Source organism: Anastrepha obliqua, chromosome 5, assembly GCF_027943255.1.
Source record: "Anastrepha obliqua isolate idAnaObli1 chromosome 5, idAnaObli1_1.0, whole genome shotgun sequence".
NCBI lineage: Eukaryota > Metazoa > Arthropoda > Insecta > Diptera > Tephritidae > Anastrepha > Anastrepha obliqua.
Window position 1 is genome coordinate 31,288,853 of NC_072896.1, and position 23,146 is coordinate 31,311,998.

The 23,146-nt window shown below is 40.8% G+C and overlaps 1 protein-coding gene across 1 annotated transcript; it reads left to right on the forward strand.

The window, feature by feature from the left end:
- Positions 1-8,252: 8,252 nt before the first annotated feature.
- Positions 8,253-22,188, forward strand: LOC129248685 (mucin-2-like; the record flags this gene model as incomplete). Its single annotated transcript, XM_054888315.1, has 2 exons — positions 8,253-10,439; positions 19,898-22,188. Coding segments are annotated over 2 exons (4,428 nt in total), but the record flags the coding sequence as incomplete, so codon positions are not given.
- Positions 22,189-23,146: the final 958 nt, after the last annotated feature.

Here is a 23,146-nt window from a genome sequence, read left to right on the forward strand (position 1 = left end):
TTCGCACTCTATGTAAATGAGTTGGTGGTTTGATGTCCAGTGATGTAAATTTGGTTCTAAATTTAGTCACAATAGCTCGAATAGCCGCTTGGGTGGATTAAACTGACCATAAAATGGAAGAAGCGCACGATAAACTTTCTTAACAGAACATACATTTTTATAATAAAATTCAATGACTTGCAAGCGTTGTTCGTTTGTAAGACGATTCATGGTTAAATTATAGACCAAACTGAAGATGTTTGACTGTGAAACAAAACACGAAACGTGCGTCAGCTGTTTAAACCAACTGTTTAAAAAGATAATAGCTAAAAAATCACCCGTTATAATACATATACGTATACATTTACTATTAAATACCCGAAAAAAGAGAATACAACTTGAATTATTTCAAAAATTTGTACATTTTTTTCATTTAACAATGCATCTAAAAAATTTCCCAGAAACAGCCATTTTCAAAGTAATTATTCTAATGTCAATATTATGTTAATAAATTCGCAGACATTTACCTATGTATGTATATGTGTAAGAATACGCGTTTTAGTAGCATGCATACATACTTTCATATCTCCTCTTTATTAATGATTGTCTCAGTGGCAAATTTGTTAATTTTAATATTTTAAACTGTAGTCATGTAGAATGTGTTAACACGTGTGTATGTGGCTCACATACGTACATTCATACATATGTGATCTTTTGATAAATTTTACATTACGTTCTATTTAGAGGAAACACATGTACATACATATGTTCCATCAATATCACTTTCGTACTTGAATTTAGAACAGGTCTTTAGCCTGCACTGCTAGTGGCCTTGATTATGTAATATGATTATTTCTGATTATATTTCGAGTAGATAAATAAATAAATAAATTAATTAAAAAATAAATACTTCCATCTGCACACATATGTCCTTATGTAACTGAAAAATAAATGAATGTAATGGTTGGTGGTCACAATATAACATCAACAGATACCAGAAAATATCTAGGGGTAATGATCGACAGAAGCATCTGGAATACGCAAGTACGAAAGTTACAAAAATCCTGCACGGCTTTATCGTCACTGATGCCCAATGTGGGTGGACCAAGACAACAAATGAGAGTATTGTTAGCAAGCGTCTGCAACTCGATCCTGTTTTACGCTGTGGAAGTGTGGTTTGACGTAGTGAAATATCCCAGCTACTTGAGAGAGGCTAAACGGGTGTACAGCTTATGCAATGTCAGAATCATTAGAGGCTGTAGGACCATATCTGACGAAGCAGCAGTGGTAAAAGCAGGCAGAATCCCCCTCGATAAAAAGGTAAAATGCATGAAACAAAAATACCACCATGCAAAAAAGGCGTGGGTATCTGGTAACAAAGCCTCACTGAGGGACGCCCTACAGAGGATCGATGATACCGTTCTGCAAAACTGGCAGACCAAATGGGACGATAGTGGGAAGGGAAGAACCATTTTCACAATGATCCCCGACATACAGAAATGGATCCGGAGAACACATGGAAACGTGAACTTCATGCAGATACAGTTTTTAACTGGAGATGGCTGTATCAGGCAGTATTTTTACAAACACAAGCACACTTACTCCTCATTTTGCCTATACTGCCAAGAAAAATATGAAACGCCTGAGCATGCCCTGTTAAAATGCTCTAGATTTGATAGGGAACGAAGCATGTGGCGCTCAAATTTCGGCGAGAGCATGACTGCTGCTAGCCTAGTACAATACACATATGCTAGAATCTGAAGAAATGTGCAACTATGGTAGTAACGTAGCCTCAACAATTATGCGAAGGCTGAGACATGATGACAATAAACGCAGACAAATGAGTGAATAAGCATATCCTGCCACCTATCTTAAATATCTTAAGTGGTAATACCGAGGGCAAAAAGCAGAACAGCGAGGCGAGGGGGTGGTTTGGTCCGCAGGTACTACCAAACTCAGTTCAAAAAGAGCCGGGGAATATCGCATGTGAATCGAGCATACGTATGAGTCGGCTCTTAGAAAATTTCACCTCCCAGGTCGGCATACCAAAAAAACAAAACAAAAATTAATACTATTGTCAAGAAAATTCCACAAGAAGCATTTAGTGAGCCTCAATGGCTAGAAGGTTCCAACGGGCACAGCTTAGTAATAGTCTTGAATGTGAAACATGCCGCAAACTGAGCGAAAATTGTAGGCGCACTGGACCATATGGGAGTACCCTCCCGAAATAATGCAGTAACTTTGGTATAGCGCGCAGGCAAAGCAAAGATGCGAGCGCCAAAAAAGCGTATACGCTATTAAACTGACGATATCAGACATAGAAACTTACCTTTCTATGGCATAGAGAGAAGCATGGCAGGCGAGGGAGAACTGAACTAATAGGGGTTGCTCTCTCATCAAATTATTTAAACAGTGGGTGGTAACAAGCGGGAACCAGTATTAACATCGATAATAATGCCAGCCTTGAAATCGAACGGAAAATCTCTCTTGCCAACAAGCGCTACTTTGGACTGAGTAGCCAATTGAGTAGAAAAGTCCTCTCTCTGCGAACAAAACACTTTATAAGGCGTTCATCATGCCCGTTATATCGTATAGCGCAGAAGCTTGGACGATGACAACATCCGATGAGGCATCACTTGGAGTGTTCGAGAGAAAGATTCTGCGGAAGATTTTTGAACTTTTGCTCATTAGCAACGGCGAGTATCGCAGGCGAATGAACGATGACCTGTGGGAGTAAATAAAGATCCAGCGGCTATGTTGGTTGGGTCATGTCGTCTGAATAGATGCAAAAGATCCGACTTTGAAAGTATTGGATGTGGTACCAGCTGGTGGTAGCAGAGCAAGAGAAAGCCCTATTCTACATTCGTAAGATCAGATGACTTAGGACTTGGCCTCACTTGGTGTGTCTAACTGGCGCCGGTTAGCATGAGAAAGAAACAACTGGCGCCTTTTCTTAAACTCGAGCAAAATCGCGTAAGCGGTTATCACGCCAATCACGAAGAAGAGGAAGGTAATAAGCTGTTTCGGCTTTCGACGTATTACATCAGAACAGAACCAGACATAGATACTAGTTATCAATTATCAAACCGCCTCTCGACTTAACGGTAGTACAAATGGAATTGGTACTGTGACGGTAGAAAGTTTAGTTCGTGTTAAAGTCCCACACTGACGGGGTTAGGCTTTCAATGCTTCCTCCTCATAAAAACAAAAAACAAAAGGCCAGCATAGCGTATACTCTTGGAATTAAGTAGTTTATATTGTTACTGAATGTGAGTTTAGAGTCGAAATATACACGTAGATCTTTAATATGGCCTACAGTGTTTTGTTTACACTTCGAAATATGGTGTGTATAATATATAGGTTTTGGTTTTCCTGAAAAAAATTGCTTGCATTTGTCAACTGCTGTTTCTCACACCGGGAATAAATTCTGTCTAAGGCAGATTGCAATAAAACTGAATTTTACACGTTCAATATGGCGGAGTAAGTTGTAAGATCAACACCGTAAAAAAGAAATTTCAGAAAGACTATAATAACAATACGTCTAGTTTCATAAATTCGAGGAATTATTGAACTCGGACAAATTTCTATTAATTGTTGACCAAGCCAACATACTTCACATCATAGTACAGCAATCAGTTAAGTCGCGTCCCAATTTCGCATACCGTTCGTTGACTTTTAGGAGGCATTCGACACAATCAAGCGAGACTCAATATGGCTGGCGTTGAGTCCACATCAGAGTCCTTTACGAGAACTACAAACTAGCAGCGCTCCACAACGGCAGCAGCGCTCCATAAGGCAAGGTTGTCGCCTGCCGCCCTTCTCTTCGCCAACATCCTAGACGACGTTATGAGCCAACTGACTCTGCACTAAAGAGGCATCGCATAGAGTTTCACCAGACATCTTGAGGATCTGAACTTAGCCGATGACATTTGTCTCCTTTCTCACAAAGTCACTGACATGCAAGCGAAGGCGGACAGACTAGTCACGCTGGCACGCACTGTCGGACTGGAGGCCAACATCGCCAAGTCGAAGGCTATAAGAGTCAACCAGAATAAATCAAGACATATAATGGTTCATGGGAGCCCGGTGGAATTTGTCGAAAGCTTCTGCTACCTTGGCTGCACTATCACCACAGACGGCGGAGCAGATGAAGATGAAGAGCAAGGCCGGCGTTCGCTCATGTGTGAAGTCAGTATTGTTGTACGGAAGTGAAGCATGGCTGGTCTCCAACACCATCACGCAGAGACTACAATCTTTCTTTGTAGAATATTCTGGCCGTATACCATCAGCAACGACGCGCTGTGGAGAACAACCAATGAGAATCCCATCCTAAGGCAAATCAAACGCAAAATGTGGCGATGGATAAGTCACACGCTTAGAAAACCACCAGATTGCATCACGAGTGTCATTCTCTTGCCTGGAACCCGCAAGAGAGCAGAGATCGCGGTCGGCCAAAGATTACTTGGAAAAGGTTGGCAGATACCGACATCACATCAGAGAGCGCCAAAGCAACAGCCCAGGACCGTGTACTCTTCTAGTGAAAGGTTCTTGTCGAGGCCTTATGCCCCCGAGATGGCTGAACAAAGGTACCAAAAAAGTAAAAACAAAAAGTATCGCAACTGCGCATGTTTCTACATGGCGCATTAATATCAATGAACCCACGAAGGGACGTCCCCGATTTTGTTAGAAAAGATATCGAGAATAAGTGAAAAAGTCAGAAGAGATCACATTTTAATTAAAGATAGTAAGCCAAAAATTTTGGCGACGTGAGTTATAAGATGAAATCGTTTCAGAAATATTTGAAGGAGTGCAAAGCAAAACTATGATGATATCCAAGATAAGCCTTCGAAATGTCAGTGCAGATAGCATTCACTTGATAGCCGCCAACCTTAAAGCTATCGATACATACGGAACTATGATAAGCAGACAAGGTGATCAATGCAAAATGTAACATTTTCAAAAATCTATTTTAAAGAATGCCACCAGTTTTCCTTTTTTTAGCTGATTCAAAATTCGCGCTGGCCGGTGCTGGCGCTACGGTAACATTTCACGTGAGCAGCGCCCGTTAATTTGTATCTAATAGCTTTCATATGTATATACACACATACTACGCACATGTATCTCTCTATCTGTGTTCCGTACTTATCTGTACACATATATCTATGTACGCCTGCATGTGCACATTTTAATTACTTAAAGACCACAGAAATGTTTGATATCGAACAATTTTTGATATTTAACAAATGATAAAATTGCATTACCCTCACGCCGCTGCTGCAAATGATTTTATCCATGAGTTGATTTCGTATATAAGAGAGCGTATTTCGCAAGCTGTCTCAAAGTTCAAGCCCCGGTCTCATTGCCAACACATTAGCATTGTCATTTTCGGCTAAGGCAAAGGATATTAAGAATAGTGTGAAAGTGGTGTAGTCCAGCAGCACAAGGCAGTAGGATGAGTAAAACTATCGGTAAGTTCATAAGTGTCCATGCTTACATACATACAAAGCAATTGAGGAGCGCAAGGTTGTGTTGGTTGCGTGTGATGCGCACACACTTCTGAAGGAAGTTTGAAGCAACTTTAGTTCTCAGTACTCGTACAAAGAGACTGGGTGATGCCGAGGCATTTTCAAAAATATTGGAATGAAATTAGTGTTTTTTTTCATACCAATCCCAACTTTTTTTTTACTTTCAAAGAAATACTAGAATTTTTCCTATATAAAATTACAACTAAACGAATGTGCGTAATTTGCGTGTCTTAGATCCTGAACGCGATCATAAAACATAGAATGTTTTTTCTATTAGTCGACAGCCTTTGCTGTGCAATTCTCATCCTCATCCAGTATGTGAAAAAGCTTCTCATAAAAACCACCACTGTACTGTGAATATGAAGAGCTCAATTAAGATTTTCAAGCAACTTAGTGGAAAAAACTGTGAAAGACGCACTTAGAGCAAAAGCACGACATTTATTTTTGTATAGTCAAAATGATGTTGCAGAGGATAAAATTATAAAAAAGTAACGCGAATGTCTAGGCAATTTCCAAGTGGCTTTATTAGATTAAAATTTAAAGGGCTTTAAAATGCTAATCAAATTTTTTTCTAAAAATGCCTGTAATGTAAAACTGTAGAACTTAAAGTTCCAAACTTTTTTATAAAATTTTAAATCTGGGTCTACAGGATTTTTGTTGGACAATGAAATTTTCTTTTTTATATCCTTCTTTACTCCGCTCGGAAGCATAAGCTCTCAACAAGACTCTTCCATCGTACACGGCTGTTGTTTTTGCGATGTCGCACGTGATGTCGGCATCTGCGAGCTGGCGCAACATCAACCTTATCCAAATAATCTTTGGCCAACCGCTGCCTGTGCTCCCTTGCGGTTTCTAGGCGAGTGCCATTCCCGTGATGCTATCTGGTAGTTTTCTTAGCGTGTGACCTATCCAACGCCACTTTCTGCGTTTGATTTGCCATATGATGGGATTCTCATTCGTTGCTCTTCACAACGCGTCGTTGCTAATGCCACTCGGCCACAATATTCTACAAATGATGCGGAGGCATTTGTTGACGAAAGATTGTAGTTACTGTGTGATGGTGTTGAGGACAAGCCATGTTTACAACTATACTGTCTGCACCATGTGTGCTGTATATTCGCAGTTTAGTGTACCTGGAGATTTATGAACTCGCCCATACTGTATGCATTTGTGCGAACGCCGCCCTTGCTTTGATTAGCCTGCAGTTGACATCTTCATTTGCTCCGCCGCCTGTGGTGATACTACAACTGAGGCGGCAGAAGCTTTCGACATATTCCACCGGACAACTGCCAACCATTAGAGATCTTGCTTTATTGTGGTTGACTCTCATAGCTTTCGTCTTGGCGATGTTGACCTTCAATCTGACAGTGCGTGCCACCGTAACTAGTCTGTTCACATTCGCTTGCATGTCCGTGAGTTTGTGAGAGGGGTGGCAGATATCACCGGCGAAGTCTAGATCCTCGAAATGTCTGCTGAAACTGCATACGATGTAAGGAAAGTGTAATGCATTCACTAACAGGCCGTGCTCGGGATTTCGGGATTTGAAAATAGCAAACCTGAGATCCCGATATTTGTCGGGATAAAATACTCATGTCTGGCTGAATTTGATCGGGTTCATCGGGTTTCAAGAACAACTAAAGAACTATGTACTATAAAAAATCATCTCCCTGCAGATGTTATGGCTCCGAATCAGAGCATGCGGTGAAAAAAACGATATGCGGGCAAATTATTTATATCAATACTAGAAATATTTCGGATGCCAGGTTGTTAAAAGTTTTATTGTCTGCGAATAATTAAATTTTAACTGAATTCGGAAAACTTGCCATTGATGCACGGAAAAGGATAAAAAAGAAAACGGAAAAATCTAGAGGAAGGCTTAAAAATCAAAGAAGGGTAAAACGCAGGCTTCAACCCGGGAGTTTGGAGACACAGATATCGGAAGAATGTGCTTCTTATAAAAATGATGTCTGAGCCATTTAGTTCTGCAGCTCGAAAAATCTTTTCCAGCATCAGCTGGAAAAAGTCATACGGCAGGTATTCACCCTGGTGGAAATCCCCTTTATTCGTATTCAATCATCTCGGGGAGGTATTTCTTAGCTTGAGCTGAGAAAATGCCGTAGGGATACGAATTTCATTTAACGCAGCAAATAGAAAACTCCTTTTAATGGACTCTTAAAATATATAAGGTGCTTACGTATGTCGGTCTTTACCACTTGTATATCTCTTTACGCATTTGGCAGCTCTAAAACTACATTGATAAGGTTAAATGCGTTCATGAACTATAGCTAGAGTTCATGAAAATACGCTAGATACAACCTTATAAGTCACATCAAAACTCTTAGTCTCTCGCACCTTATCCGTCAATCAATCATTCGTGCACGCATATATCATACTTACCAGTATCTCTAGACTTGCGAATTTGTTGTTTCGTTTACGGCTGAAACTCCGGGTTTTCACATCATCTGTTGACGACGCATGCGAGAAGAATGGAGAACTGCCTTACCCTTTCAGTCGGGTCTAATATTTTTCTTATATCTTACTTAAATATATCTTTTCTAAAATCACCGAAATATGTCTCATTTTAATACTATTTCCCAAAAACAAACAAGTTCTTTACATTGCATATCTCCAATTTTTAGAAAGCCTTTGATATCGTCTATGCTTCATCCCTCATATCAGACATTCCATTTTTTTTTAGATTTTTTGAAAATACTCGTACATACATATTAATTTAATTTTTTCTTTGCGTTTGTAGTATTTTTAAGCGCCTTATTGGCCTTGACAGCTATTGTAAATGCCGCCAGTTTGAGTCAGAATGCACGCGCCGTCGACAATACTTTGTATAGCCGCTTTTTATGCCGCAAAAAGGTAAATGGTTTCAAGGCCATAGTGCCCGGAAGTTGCTCTAGATATTATCAGTGCTACAATGGTGCAAGCGTTGAGTTGGAATGTCCCAATTATTATGATTCTGAGAAAAACACATGTGTCGATCAGAATCCTGGATGTATTGAGGATCGCGAAATGTTTGCTGTTCCTAGACCAGCTGCTGCCAATGCACCGTGCGCAGGAAAAGCTAGCGGCTATGTTGTGGGCGAAAATCAAGCGGAGTGGTACAAGTGCTGTGATAATAATGTAATTGCCTCGGGTGTATGCCCAAGTGGGCAGGAATATAATTTGGCACTACTGAAATGTGATATTAAATCGTCGTGTGGTGGAGATAAGGAGCCATGTACAACAACACCAGCGCCATGTACTACAACAACAACAACATGCACAACTACAACCACAGCATGCTCAACAGCAACGACAACACCAGCCCCCACAACAACAACAACATGCACCACAACACCAGCCCCCACGACAACAACAATCTGCACAACAACAACACGCACAACTACACTAGCCACCACGACAACAACAGCATGCACCACAACACCAGCCCCCACGACAACAACAACACGCACAACAACAACACGCACAACAACACCAGCCACCACGACGACAACAACATGCACCACCACAACAGCAGCTCCCACAACAACAACAACAACAACACTAGCTACCACGACAACAACAACCTGCACAACAACAACACGCACCACAACACCAGCCACCACGACGACAACAACATGCACCACCACAACAGCAGCTCCCACAACAACAACAACAACAACACTAGCTACCACAACAACAACAACCTGCACAACAACAACACGCACCACAACACCAGCCACCACGACAACAACAACCTGCACCACCACAACACCAGCTCCCACAACAACAACAACACTAGCTACCACAACAACAACAACCTGCACAACAACAACACGCACCACAACACCAGCTACAACGACAACAACAACATGCACCACCACAACACCAGCTCCCACAACAACAACAACACTAGCTACCACGACAACAACAACCACACGCACCACAACACCAGCCACCACGACAACAACAACATGCACCACCACAACACCAGCTCCCACAACAACAACAACACTAGCTACCACAACACCAGCCACCACGACAACAACAACATGCAGCACCACAACACCAGCTCCCACAACAACAACAACACTAGCTACCACGACAACAACAACATGCACCACCACAACACCAGCTCCCACAACAACAACAACACTAGCTACCACGACAACAACAACACGCACCACAACAACAGCCACCACGACGACAACAACATGCACCACAACAACAGCCACCACTACAACATCCACATGCACAACAACAACACTAGCTACCACAACACCAGCCACCACGACAACAACAACATGCAGCACCACAACACCAGCTCCCACAACAACAACAACACTAGCTACCACGACAACAACAACATGCACCACCACAACACCAGCTCCCACAACAACAACAACACTAGCTACCACGACAACAACAACACGCACCACAACAACAGCCACCACTACAACATCCACATGCACAACAACAACACTAGCTACCACGACAACAAGAACATGCACCACTACAACAACAACATGCTCAACAATAACTACAACTACACCAAAACCATGTACTACCACGCCAGAACCATGCCCAACAACACCACCCCCAGTGTGTAGCTCCTCAGCAGATGCAAATGATATTAAAATACAAGCATCTGTCGTAACGATAAAACCAAATGTTTTTGTGCGACCTGCTCAAGAACCAATCAATACTATTTCCGTGTTACCACCGCAATCGCATGAATCCAATGTAGATTTATATATACGATACGCTTGTCGGGGCAAAACGAACGGTTTTATGCTAGCCTCATTAAGAAGTTGCAACGAATACTACATTTGTCGCAACGGTGACGCATTGAGAGTTAGCTGTGGTGACAAATATTTCAACTCTTTGAAGGGTCAATGTGATCTACCAGAGAACACCGGTTGTATCCAACCTTATCAGCAGAAATTCTGAATTTAGGCATTCTGACATTACCCAGAAGGGGAAATGTAAACGGAAACTATGACGATAGAATCAAAAAAAGCAAAAAAAAAAAAATAATGATTGTAAAAAATGCCCATACTAAATATATTTCTGTACGTATGTATGTACTCATATAGATTATAAAATTATTAAATATGTTTATGAGCAAATCAGACATGTGAATGTATTGTAAATATGGTTTTTTTCTTAATATCCTGGCTGGGGCTGCAATAAAAGTCACAAATGTGATTTGAATTTGTAAAAAGGCTAAAGTTCTATTACGACGTTTCTCTCCTACTAGAAAAAGCAAATAGAAACGTAAAGCCATTATCCATTTCTTATGCTTCTAGATTCACTTCCACTTATGGTACTTTTGCTAGAAATACCGAATTCCAGACAGACTATGCGCTCGAGTAAATTGAGCAAAGCAAAATTCGGTCGAAAAAGCAAACAAAGACTTGTTGAAAAATCTACTCGTACAACGCACTCAAAAGTCGAAAGTTGTACAGAGTGCGCCATCTTTTATGTCGGTATGTAAACGCTGAATAACTTTGTCATTTACCAACCGATCGACTTCAACGTATATGTTTTCGATACGTCAATTCAGTACAATTTCAACCATGGATCGTTTTACCGTGAAACAACGCGAAATCGATGCTACAAAATCGCAGCTTGTGATTGCTAATAAAGGTGGTCACTTGATTGATATTGTATTCACACACTAGTTTTAATAAATTCTAAATAACCAAACCAAGTAAAAAGCTCGTATTAATTGTGCGTTAAAAATAAACTCGGAGGTGAGAAAACCTTAGAAATGTTGGGAAACTGTTGCTGTAATAGCACTCTAAAGAAAACAGACGCTTACGAGTGACATGGGAACAAGAATAAAGTGAAAGAAAAGTTGATCAATAACCGCAAATCTATCAAAAGTACTGCCGCAAAACTGGTCCCAAAGAACCTAAATTTCATGCAAAAAATGGACTTGGTTGATATCACCAAAGACATAATATAATTTCAAAGGTTGAATCCGACCTACATCCAACATTCACTAAACGGATCATTTTTTTTTTGTGGGTTTTTGTTTTTTTGTCGGGACAGACTAGCAAGTACAGCGCTCAGATAACATTACGTCCAATGTAGTGCACTCGGGTTCCCTTTCTCATTTTCTTTAAATCTACCCAATCTCCGAAGAAATCTGAGTAGATCTTGTGGGGCCAAGCAGCCAAGGTGGTCGCTTCATAATCATCATCAGCGCCAAAGACCTCAAGCCTGATTCGAGCGAAGGCCGGGCAGGCGCCCAGAAAGTGGTTCGCTGTCTCATCCTTCTCTCCACATGCCGGGCAGAGTGCACTGTTTAAGATGCCTACCTTTTTCATGTGCTTCGCCCATAGAAAGTGGCCAACGAGATGCCTATAATCCCTTCTGCTTAACGACAGGAGAATCTGCCACAGTCGGTCGGGTATGACAGGTAACATCAGTTTTGTCCATCTGCAGCCTCTCTCGGTCTGTCAGGCTCACTTGTGGGTTAATGTAACCCGTTTGCTAACCGTGGCGTTGATGGCTACAGAAGGGAACGGCAGAACGGGATCTAAGGCCAACTTCTTCCTAACTAAAGAGTCAGAGATCTCGTTACCCGCCACACCCATGCTTACCGGGACCCATATTAAAAAAAAATAAATAATTGGCGCGTAAACTTCTGTTAGGGGTTTGGCCGAGCTCCTCCTCCTATTTGTGGTGTGCGTCTTGGTGTTGTTCCACAAATGGAGGGACCTACAGTTTCAAACCGACTCCGAACGGCAGATATTTTTATGAGGAGCTTTTTCATGGCAGAAATACACTCGGAGGTTTGCCATTCCCTGCCGAGGGGCGACCGCTATTAGAAAAATGTTTTTATTAATTTTGCTTTCACCGAGATTCGAAACTACGTTCTCTCTGAATTCCGAATGGTGATCACGCACCAACCCATTCGGCTACGGGACCCATATTAGCATCAGGATATTATGTCTATCGACATGATTCAGCCTGGATTTACCGGACTCAACTACCCTTGAAGATTTGCGTGCGCTGCTGACACATACAGATCTGCCCTTCCATCTGTTTTCCACAAAAAAGTTCATCGCTTCTTGAACAGCATACACCTCCGCTTGAAACACAGATGAGTGCATTCAAAGAGCAAAGTGAAATTTTGTTCCACTGGATTCCACGTAGACACCAATCTTGCTAGGACAAAGACCCCACGTTTTCCCACCGACACCTGTGCACTGCCAGAAGGTTGCTAGTGCTTTCTGTGTCTTTGTTTCAACGTATTAATTTTAACACTAGAAGGGTCGCGTATCTAACTATACCTTCAAAGACCGCAGCCGTCAATTTGACGGTATTAGAGATTCAATCAGAATGCACATGAAATTATTGTATATTTTGCTTTGAAATTAAACAAAAATATTTAAAATTTTATTTTTATTAATAGTTACAAATTAAGAATAGTACTTAAGTCGAGTAACATTTGTAACAAATAATATTTTTTTTAAATCTTTTATACATTTACCACAAACAGCTTTTTTACATATTGCGCAGTTTTCACACATTCTATTTTTTTTACAATTATGATTGACTTGACATTGCCGCCTCTTATTGTTTGTAGTAGATTGTTCACTTGTTTCAAAATTACTTTCTTGCCTTTGAGTCGTAGCTGAAGTAGTTCTTTTTTTCAAATAATCTGCACGTAGATCGTTCACTAATTGTAGACAATAAGAGTTTTATTAGTCTCTGATTTCAGTATAAACGATTCATATCGTGTGGTACGAATATTTTTACAAATTGGTGGTACTTCTCGTCTTGCACGCCGCATTGTTCTAACAATACTAGTCTCTTCGACCATTAGTTTTTTAGCCAGATTTATCGACGTGAAAAAGTTATCAGTGGTAACGTTTCGCCCTTTTTTGAAATAGGGTTGTACTAGTTTCAAAACCACATTTTCGGGTAATGAAATATCGTTCGGACGGTTTTCGTCTTTTCCTAGATAAGAGAATCCACCACATAGATACATACTCTCGACATCCACCAACAGCCAGAACTTTATGCCAAATTTATCCGGTTTGTTTGCAATATATTGTAAAAATGGACAGCGAGTTTTTGATGGAAACAACTGCTCATTGACTGTCAAATTTTCTCCAGGAATGTAACACATTTGACAATTATCTATAAAGAAGTGACCTGCTCCGGCTGAAATTCTGCACCAAGGTTTTCAGAGAGATTCATTGATAAATCGTCAAAACTCTCATCACCTGATACATCTTCTTGTGCATCACACAATCGCGACAGTTCTTGTTGTATTTGGGAAGTAGTGAGACAGCGATGCATTTTTATAACCCACTAAAATATACCAACGTTTACAGTGTATGGAAAAGAAGCCAAGCAATAAGAACTTACACAGAATTCAAATACTAAATCACGACTGCCCACTAAAAAACACCAACGACTACTGAATGCGTTTTTCTCATATTTTAGTTTTTTACTCTATTCTTCCCATTTCTCCGATTCCAATTGAACACCTGTTTTGCTCCCTTTCTCGCTCTCAATTTTGTCGATTTGCATTGAATGCAACAACAATTTCTGTCAGTCTGCATAACAACCACTAAGTTTAATGTAAACAAGCAAGACAATAACAAATTACACAGAATTCAAATTTGAAATTAAACGGATACTTAGTTCGTAGAAAGCATTGTTTTCTACTATTATCGCTGCCGTCAAATTGACGGTATGCGGTCTTATTAGGTATTTCTAAAGGAATTTCATAAACCACATATATACTAAAAGTTTTCTATAGTTATTTGAGCAAACAATGACAAATTAGGAAAAGTAATAAAATATGAAAATGAACAAAAACATATTTTGCAAAATATTTAAGAATGAAATCGAGATGCCGTCAAATTGACGGCTTTGGTCTTTCTAGTGTTAAAGGAGTTTACTATCGACGATTACTTCAAGACATTTAATATCTTTGGATAGCTGGATTGTGACTCCTTTGAGCTTAGGCAGAATAAATTCATCAAGCTTCCTCCTTCTGGAAAGAGGACAACACCAATCTAGGTAGGGTTTGCCGATAGCCCATTCGCACAGCATCAAAAGTCAATCGTATCCATATCATCGAGCAAAATCGCGTAAGCGGTTATCACGCCAATCACGAAGAAGAGGAAGGTAATAAGCTGTTTCGGCTTTCGACGTATTACATCAGAACAGAACCAGACATAGATACTAGTTATCAATTATCAAACCGCCTCTCGACTTAACGGTAGTACAAATGGAATTGGTACTGTGACGGTAGAAAGTTTAGTTCGTGTTAAAGTCCCACACTGACGGGGTTAGGCTTTCAATGCTTCCTCCTCATAAAAACAAAAAACAAAAGGCCAGTATAGCGTATACTCTTGGAATTAAGTAGTTTATATTGTTACTGAATGTGAGTTTAGAGTCGAAATATACACGTAGATCTTTAATATGGCCTACAGTGTTTTGTTTACACTTCGAAATATGGTGTGTATAATATATAGGTTTTGGTTTTCCTGAAAAAAATTGCTTGCATTTGTCAACTGCTGTTTCTCACACCGGGAATAAATTCTGTCTAAGGCAGATTGCAATAAAACTGAATTTTACACGTTCAATATGGCGGAGTAAGTTGTAAGATCAACACCGTAAAAAAGAAATTTCAGAAAGACTATAATAACAATACGTCTAGTTTCATAAATTCGAGGAATTATTGAACTCGGACAAATTTCTATTAATTGTTGACCAAGCCAACATACTTCACATCATAGTACAGCAATCAGTTAAGTCGCGTCCCAATTTCGCATACCGTTCGTTGACTTTTAGGAGGCATTCGACACAATCAAGCGAGACTCAATATGGCTGGCGTTGAGTCCACATCAGAGTCCTTTACGAGAACTACAAACTAGCAGCGCTCCACAACGGCAGCAGCGCTCCATAAGGCAAGGTTGTCGCCTGCCGCCCTTCTCTTCGCCAACATCCTAGACGACGTTATGAGCCAACTGACTCTGCACTAAAGAGGCATCGCATAGAGTTTCACCAGACATCTTGAGGATCTGAACTTAGCCGATGACATTTGTCTCCTTTCTCACAAAGTCACTGACATGCAAGCGAAGGCGGACAGACTAGTCACGCTGGCACGCACTGTCGGACTGGAGGCCAACATCGCCAAGTCGAAGGCTATAAGAGTCAACCAGAATAAATCAAGACATATAATGGTTCATGGGAGCCCGGTGGAATTTGTCGAAAGCTTCTGCTACCTTGGCTGCACTATCACCACAGACGGCGGAGCAGATGAAGATGAAGAGCAAGGCCGGCGTTCGCTCATGTGTGAAGTCAGTATTGTTGTACGGAAGTGAAGCATGGCTGGTCTCCAACACCATCACGCAGAGACTACAATCTTTCTTTGTAGAATATTCTGGCCGTATACCATCAGCAACGACGCGCTGTGGAGAACAACCAATGAGAATCCCATCCTAAGGCAAATCAAACGCAAAATGTGGCGATGGATAAGTCACACGCTTAGAAAACCACCAGATTGCATCACGAGTGTCATTCTCTTGCCTGGAACCCGCAAGAGAGCAGAGATCGCGGTCGGCCAAAGATTACTTGGAAAAGGTTGGCAGATACCGACATCACATCAGAGAGCGCCAAAGCAACAGCCCAGGACCGTGTACTCTTCTAGTGAAAGGTTCTTGTCGAGGCCTTATGCCCCCGAGATGGCTGAACAAAGGTACCAAAAAAGTAAAAACAAAAAGTATCGCAACTGCGCATGTTTCTACATGGCGCATTAATATCAATGAACCCACGAAGGGACGTCCCCGATTTTGTTAGAAAAGATATCGAGAATAAGTGAAAAAGTCAGAAGAGATCACATTTTAATTAAAGATAGTAAGCCAAAAATTTTGGCGACGTGAGTTATAAGATGAAATCGTTTCAGAAATATTTGAAGGAGTGCAAAGCAAAACTATGATGATATCCAAGATAAGCCTTCGAAATGTCAGTGCAGATAGCATTCACTTGATAGCCGCCAACCTTAAAGCTATCGATACATACGGAACTATGATAAGCAGACAAGGTGATCAATGCAAAATGTAACATTTTCAAAAATCTATTTTAAAGAATGCCACCAGTTTTCCTTTTTTTAGCTGATTCAAAATTCGCGCTGGCCGGTGCTGGCGCTACGGTAACATTTCACGTGAGCAGCGCCCGTTAATTTGTATCTAATAGCTTTCATATGTATATACACACATACTACGCACATGTATCTCTCTATCTGTGTTCCGTACTTATCTGTACACATATATCTATGTACGCCTGCATGTGCACATTTTAATTACTTAAAGACCACAGAAATGTTTGATATAAAATTGCATTACCCTCACGCCGCTGCTGCAAATGATTTTATCCATGAGTTGATTTCGTATATAAGAGAGCGTATTTCGCAAGCTGTCTCAAAGTTCAAGCCCCGGTCTCATTGCCAACACATTAGCATTGTCATTTTCGGCTAAGGCAAAGGATATTAAGAATAGTGTGAAAGTGGTGTAGTCCAGCAGCACAAGGCAGTAGGATGAGTAAAACTATCGGTAAGTTCATAAGTGTCCATGCTTACATACATACAAAGCAATTGAGGAGCGCAAGGTTGTGTTGGTTGCGTGTGATGCGCACACACTTCTGAAGGAAGTTTGAAGCAACTTTAGTTCTCAGTACTCGTACAAAGAGACTGGGTGATGCCGAGGCATTTTCAAAAATATTGGAATGAAATTAGTGTTTTTTTTCATACCAATCCCAACTTTTTTTTTACTTTTAAAGAAATACTAGAATTTTTCCTATATAAAATTACAACTAAACGAATGTGCGTAATTTGCGTGTCTTAGATCCTGAACGCGATCATAAAACATAGAATGTTTTTTCTATTAGTCGACAGCCTTTGCTGTGCAATTCTCATCCTCATCCAGTATGTGAAAAAGCTTCTCATAAAAACCACCACTGTACTGTGAATATGAAGAGCTCAATTAAGATTTTCAAGCAACTTAGTGGAAAAAACTGTGAAAGACGCACTTAGAGCAAAAGCACGACATTTATTTTTGTATAGTCAAAATGATGTTGCAGAGGATAAAATTATAAAAAAGTAACGCGAATGTCTAGGCAATTTCCAAGTGGCTTTATTAGATTAAAATTTAAAGGGCTTTAAAATGCTAATCAAATTTTTTTCTAAAAATGCCTGTAATGTAAAACTGTAGAACTTAAAGTTCGTGGAATTTTCCAAACTTTTTTATAAAATTTTAAATCTGGGTCTACAGGATTTTTGTTGGACAATGAAATTTTCTTTTTTATATCCTTCTTTACTCCGCTCGGAAGCATAAGCTCTCAACAAGACTCTTCCATCGTACACGGCTGTTGTTTTTGCGATGTCGCACGTGATGTCGGCATCTGCGAGCTGGCGCAACATCAACCTTATCCAAATAATCTTTGGCCAACCGCTGCCTGTGCTCCCTTGCGGTTTCTAGGCGAGTGCCATTCCCGTGATGCTATCTGGTAGTTTTCTTAGCGTGTGACCTATCCAACGCCACTTTCTGCGTTTGATTTGCCATATGATGGGATTCTCATTCGTTGCTCTTCACAACGCGTCGTTGCTAATGCCACTCGGCCACAATATTCTACAAATGATGCGGAGGCATTTGTTGACGAAAGATTGTAGTTACTGTGTGATGGTGTTGAGGACAAGCCATGTTTACAACTATACTGTCTGCACCATGTGTGCTGTATATTCGCAGTTTAGTGTACCTGGAGATTTATGAACTCGCCCATACTGTATGCATTTGTGCGAACGCCGCCCTTGCTTTGATTAGCCTGCAGTTGACATCTTCATTTGCTCCGCCGCCTGTGGTGATACTACAACTGAGGCGGCAGAAGCTTTCGACATATTCCACCGGACAACTGCCAACCATTAGAGATCTTGCTTTATTGTGGTTGACTCTCATAGCTTTCGTCTTGGCGATGTTGACCTTCAATCTGACAGTGCGTGCCACCGTAACTAGTCTGTTCACATTCGCTTGCATGTCCGTGAGTTTGTGAGAGGGGTGGCAGATATCACCGGCGAAGTCTAGATCCTCGAAATGTCTGCTGAAACTGCATACGATGTAAGGAAAGTGTAATGCATTCACTAACAGGCCGTGCTCGGGATTTCGGGATTTGAAAATAGCAAACCTGAGATCCCGATATTTGTCGGGATAAAATACTCATGTCTGGCTGAATTTGATCGGGTTCATCGGGTTTCAAGAACAACTAAAGAACTATGTACTATAAAAAATCATCTCCCTGCAGATGTTATGGCTCCGAATCAGAGCATGCGGTGAAAAAAACGATATGCGGGCAAATTATTTATATCAATACTAGAAATATTTCGGATGCCAGGTTGTTAAAAGTTTTATTGTCTGCGAATAATTAAATTTTAACTGAATTCGGAAAACTTGCCATTGATGCACGGAAAAGGATAAAAAAGAAAACGGAAAAATCTAGAGGAAGGCTTAAAAATCAAAGAAGGGTAAAACGCAGGCTTCAACCCGGGAGTTTGGAGACACAGATATCGGAAGAATGTGCTTCTTATAAAAATGATGTCTGAGCCATTTAGTTCTGCAGCTCGAAAAATCTTTTCCAGCATCAGCTGGAAAAAGTCATACGGCAGGTATTCACCCTGGTGGAAATCACCTTTATTCGTATTCAATCATCTCGGGGAGGTATTTCTTAGCTTGAGCTGAGAAAATGCCGTAGGGATACGAATTTCATTTAACGCAGCAAATAGAAAACTCCTTTTAATGGACTCTTAAAATATATAAGGTGCTTACGTATGTCGGTCTTTACCACTTGTATATCTCTTTACGCATTTGGCAGCTCTAAAACTACATTGATAAGGTTAAATGCGTTCATGAACTATAGCTAGAGTTCATGAAAATACGCTAGATACAACCTTATAAGTCACATCAAAACTCTTAGTCTCTCGCACCTTATCCGTCAATCAATCATTCGTGCACGCATATATCATACTTACCAGTATCTCTAGACTTGCGAATTTGTTGTTTCGTTTACGGCTGAAACTCCGGGTTTTCACATCATCTGTTGACGACGCATGCGAGAAGAATGGAGAACTGCCTTACCCTTTCAGTCGGGTCTAATATTTTTCTTATATCTTACTTAAATATATCTTTTCTAAAATCACCGAAATATGTCTCATTTTAATACTATTTCCCAAAAACAAACAAGTTCTTTACATTGCATATCTCCAATTTTTAGAAAGCCTTTGATATCGTCTATGCTTCATCCCTCATATCAGACATTCCATTTTTTTTTTAGATTTTTTGAAAATACTCGTACATACATATTAATTTAATTTTTTCTTTGCGTTTGTAGTATTTTTAAGCGCCTTATTGGCCTTGACAGCTATTGTAAATGCCGCCAGTTTGAGTCAGAATGCACGCGCCGTCGACAATACTTTGTATAGCCGCTTTTTATGCCGCAAAAAGGTAAATGGTTTCAAGGCCATAGTGCCCGGAAGTTGCTCTAGATATTATCAGTGCTACAATGGTGCAAGCGTTGAGTTGGAATGTCCCAATTATTATGATTCTGAGAAAAACACATGTGTCGATCAGAATCCTGGATGTATTGAGGATCGCGAAATGTTTGCTGTTCCTAGACCAGCTGCTGCCAATGCACCGTGCGCAGGAAAAGCTAGCGGCTATGTTGTGGGCGAAAATCAAGCGGAGTGGTACAAGTGCTGTGATAATAATGTAATTGCCTCGGGTGTATGCCCAAGTGGGCAGGAATATAATTTGGCACTACTGAAATGTGATATTAAATCGTCGTGTGGTGGAGATAAGGAGCCATGTACAACAACACCAGCGCCATGTACTACAACAACAACAACATGCACAACTACAACCACAGCATGCTCAACAGCAACGACAACACCAGCCCCCACAACAACAACAACATGCACCACAACACCAGCCCCCACGACAACAACAATCTGCACAACAACAACACGCACAACTACACTAGCCACCACGACAACAACAGCATGCACCACCACAACAGCAGCTCCCACAACAACAACAACAACAACACTAGCTACCACAACAACAACAACCTGCACAACAACAACACGCACCACAACACCAGCCACCACGACAACAACAACCTGCACCACCACAACACCAGCTCCCACAACAACAACAACACTAGCTACCACAACAACAACAACCTGCACAACAACAACACGCACCACAACACCAGCTACAACGACAACAACAACATGCACCACCACAACCACAGCATGCTCAACAGCAACGACAACACCAGCCCCCACAACAACAACAACATGCACCACAACACCAGCCCCCACGACAACAACAACACGCACAACAACAACACGCACAACAACACCAGCCACCACGACGACAACAACATGCACCACCACAACAGCAGCTCCCACAACAACAACAACAACAACACTAGCTACCACGACAACAACAACCTGCACAACAACAACACGCACCACAACACCAGCCACCACGACGACAACAACATGCACCACCACAACAGCAGCTCCCACAACAACAACAACAACAACACTAGCTACCACAACAACAACAACCTGCACAACAACAACACGCACCACAACACCAGCCACCACGACAACAACAACCTGCACCACCACAACACCAGCTCCCACAACAACAACAACACTAGCTACCACAACAACAACAACCTGCACAACAACAACACGCACCACAACACCAGCTACAACGACAACAACAACATGCACCACCACAACACCAGCTCCCACAACAACAACAACACTAGCTACCACGACAACAACAACCACACGCACCACAACACCAGCCACCACGACAACAACAACATGCACCACCACAACACCAGCTCCCACAACAACAACAACACTAGCTACCACAACACCAGCCACCACGACAACAACAACATGCAGCACCACAACACCAGCTCCCACAACAACAACAACACTAGCTACCACGACAACAACAACATGCACCACCACAACACCAGCTCCCACAACAACAACAACACTAGCTACCACGACAACAACAACACGCACCACAACAACAGCCACCACTACAACATCCACATGCACAACAACAACACTAGCTACCACGACAACAAGAACATGCACCACTACAACAACAACATGCTCAACAATAACTACAACTACACCAAAACCATGTACTACCACGCCAGAACCATGCCCAACAACACCACCCCCAGTGTGTAGCTCCTCAGCAGATGCAAATGATATTAAAATACAAGCATCTGTCGTAACGATAAAACCAAATGTTTTTGTGCGACCTGCTCAAGAACCAATCAATACTATTTCCGTGTTACCACCGCAATCGCATGAATCCAATGTAGATTTATATATACGATACGCTTGTCGGGGCAAAACGAACGGTTTTATGCTAGCCTCATTAAGAAGTTGCAACGAATACTACATTTGTCGCAACGGTGACGCATTGAGAGTTAGCTGTGGTGACAAATATTTCAACTCTTTGAAGGGTCAATGTGATCTACCAGAGAACACCGGTTGTATCCAACCTTATCAGCAGAAATTCTGAATTTAGGCATTCTGACATTACCCAGAAGGGGAAATGTAAACGGAAACTATGACGATAGAATCAAAAAAAGCAAAAAAAAAAAAATAATGATTGTAAAAAATGCCCATACTAAATATATTTCTGTACGTATGTATGTACTCATATAGATTATAAAATTATTAAATATGTTTATGAGCAAATCAGACATGTGAATGTATTGTAAATATGGTTTTTTTCTTAATATCCTGGCTGGGGCTGCAATAAAAGTCACAAATGTGATTTGAATTTGTAAAAAGGCTAAAGTTCTATTACGACGTTTCTCTCCTACTAGAAAAAGCAAATAGAAACGTAAAGCCATTATCCATTTCTTATGCTTCTAGATTCACTTCCACTTATGGTACTTTTGCTAGAAATACCGAATTCCAGACAGACTATGCGCTCGAGTAAATTGAGCAAAGCAAAATTCGGTCGAAAAAGCAAACAAAGACTTGTTGAAAAATCTACTCGTACAACGCACTCAAAAGTCGAAAGTTGTACAGAGTGCGCCATCTTTTATGTCGGTATGTAAACGCTGAATAACTTTGTCATTTACCAACCGATCGACTTCAACGTATATGTTTTCGATACGTCAATTCAGTACAATTTCAACCATGGATCGTTTTACCGTGAAACAACGCGAAATCGATGCTACAAAATCGCAGCTTGTGTTTGCTAATAAAGGTGGTCACTTGATTGATATTGTATTCACACACTAGTTTTAATAAATTCTAAATAACCAAACCAAGTAAAAAGCTCGTATTAATTGTGCGTTAAAAATAAACTCGGAGGTGAGAAAACCTTAGAAATGTTGGGAAACTGTTGCTGTAATAGCACTCTAAAGAAAACAGACGCTTACGAGTGACATGGGAACAAGAATAAAGTGAAAGAAAAGTTGATCAATAACCGCAAATCTATCAAAAGTACTGCCGCAAAACTGGTCCCAAAGAACCTAAATTTCATGCAAAAAATGGACTTGGTTGATATCACCAA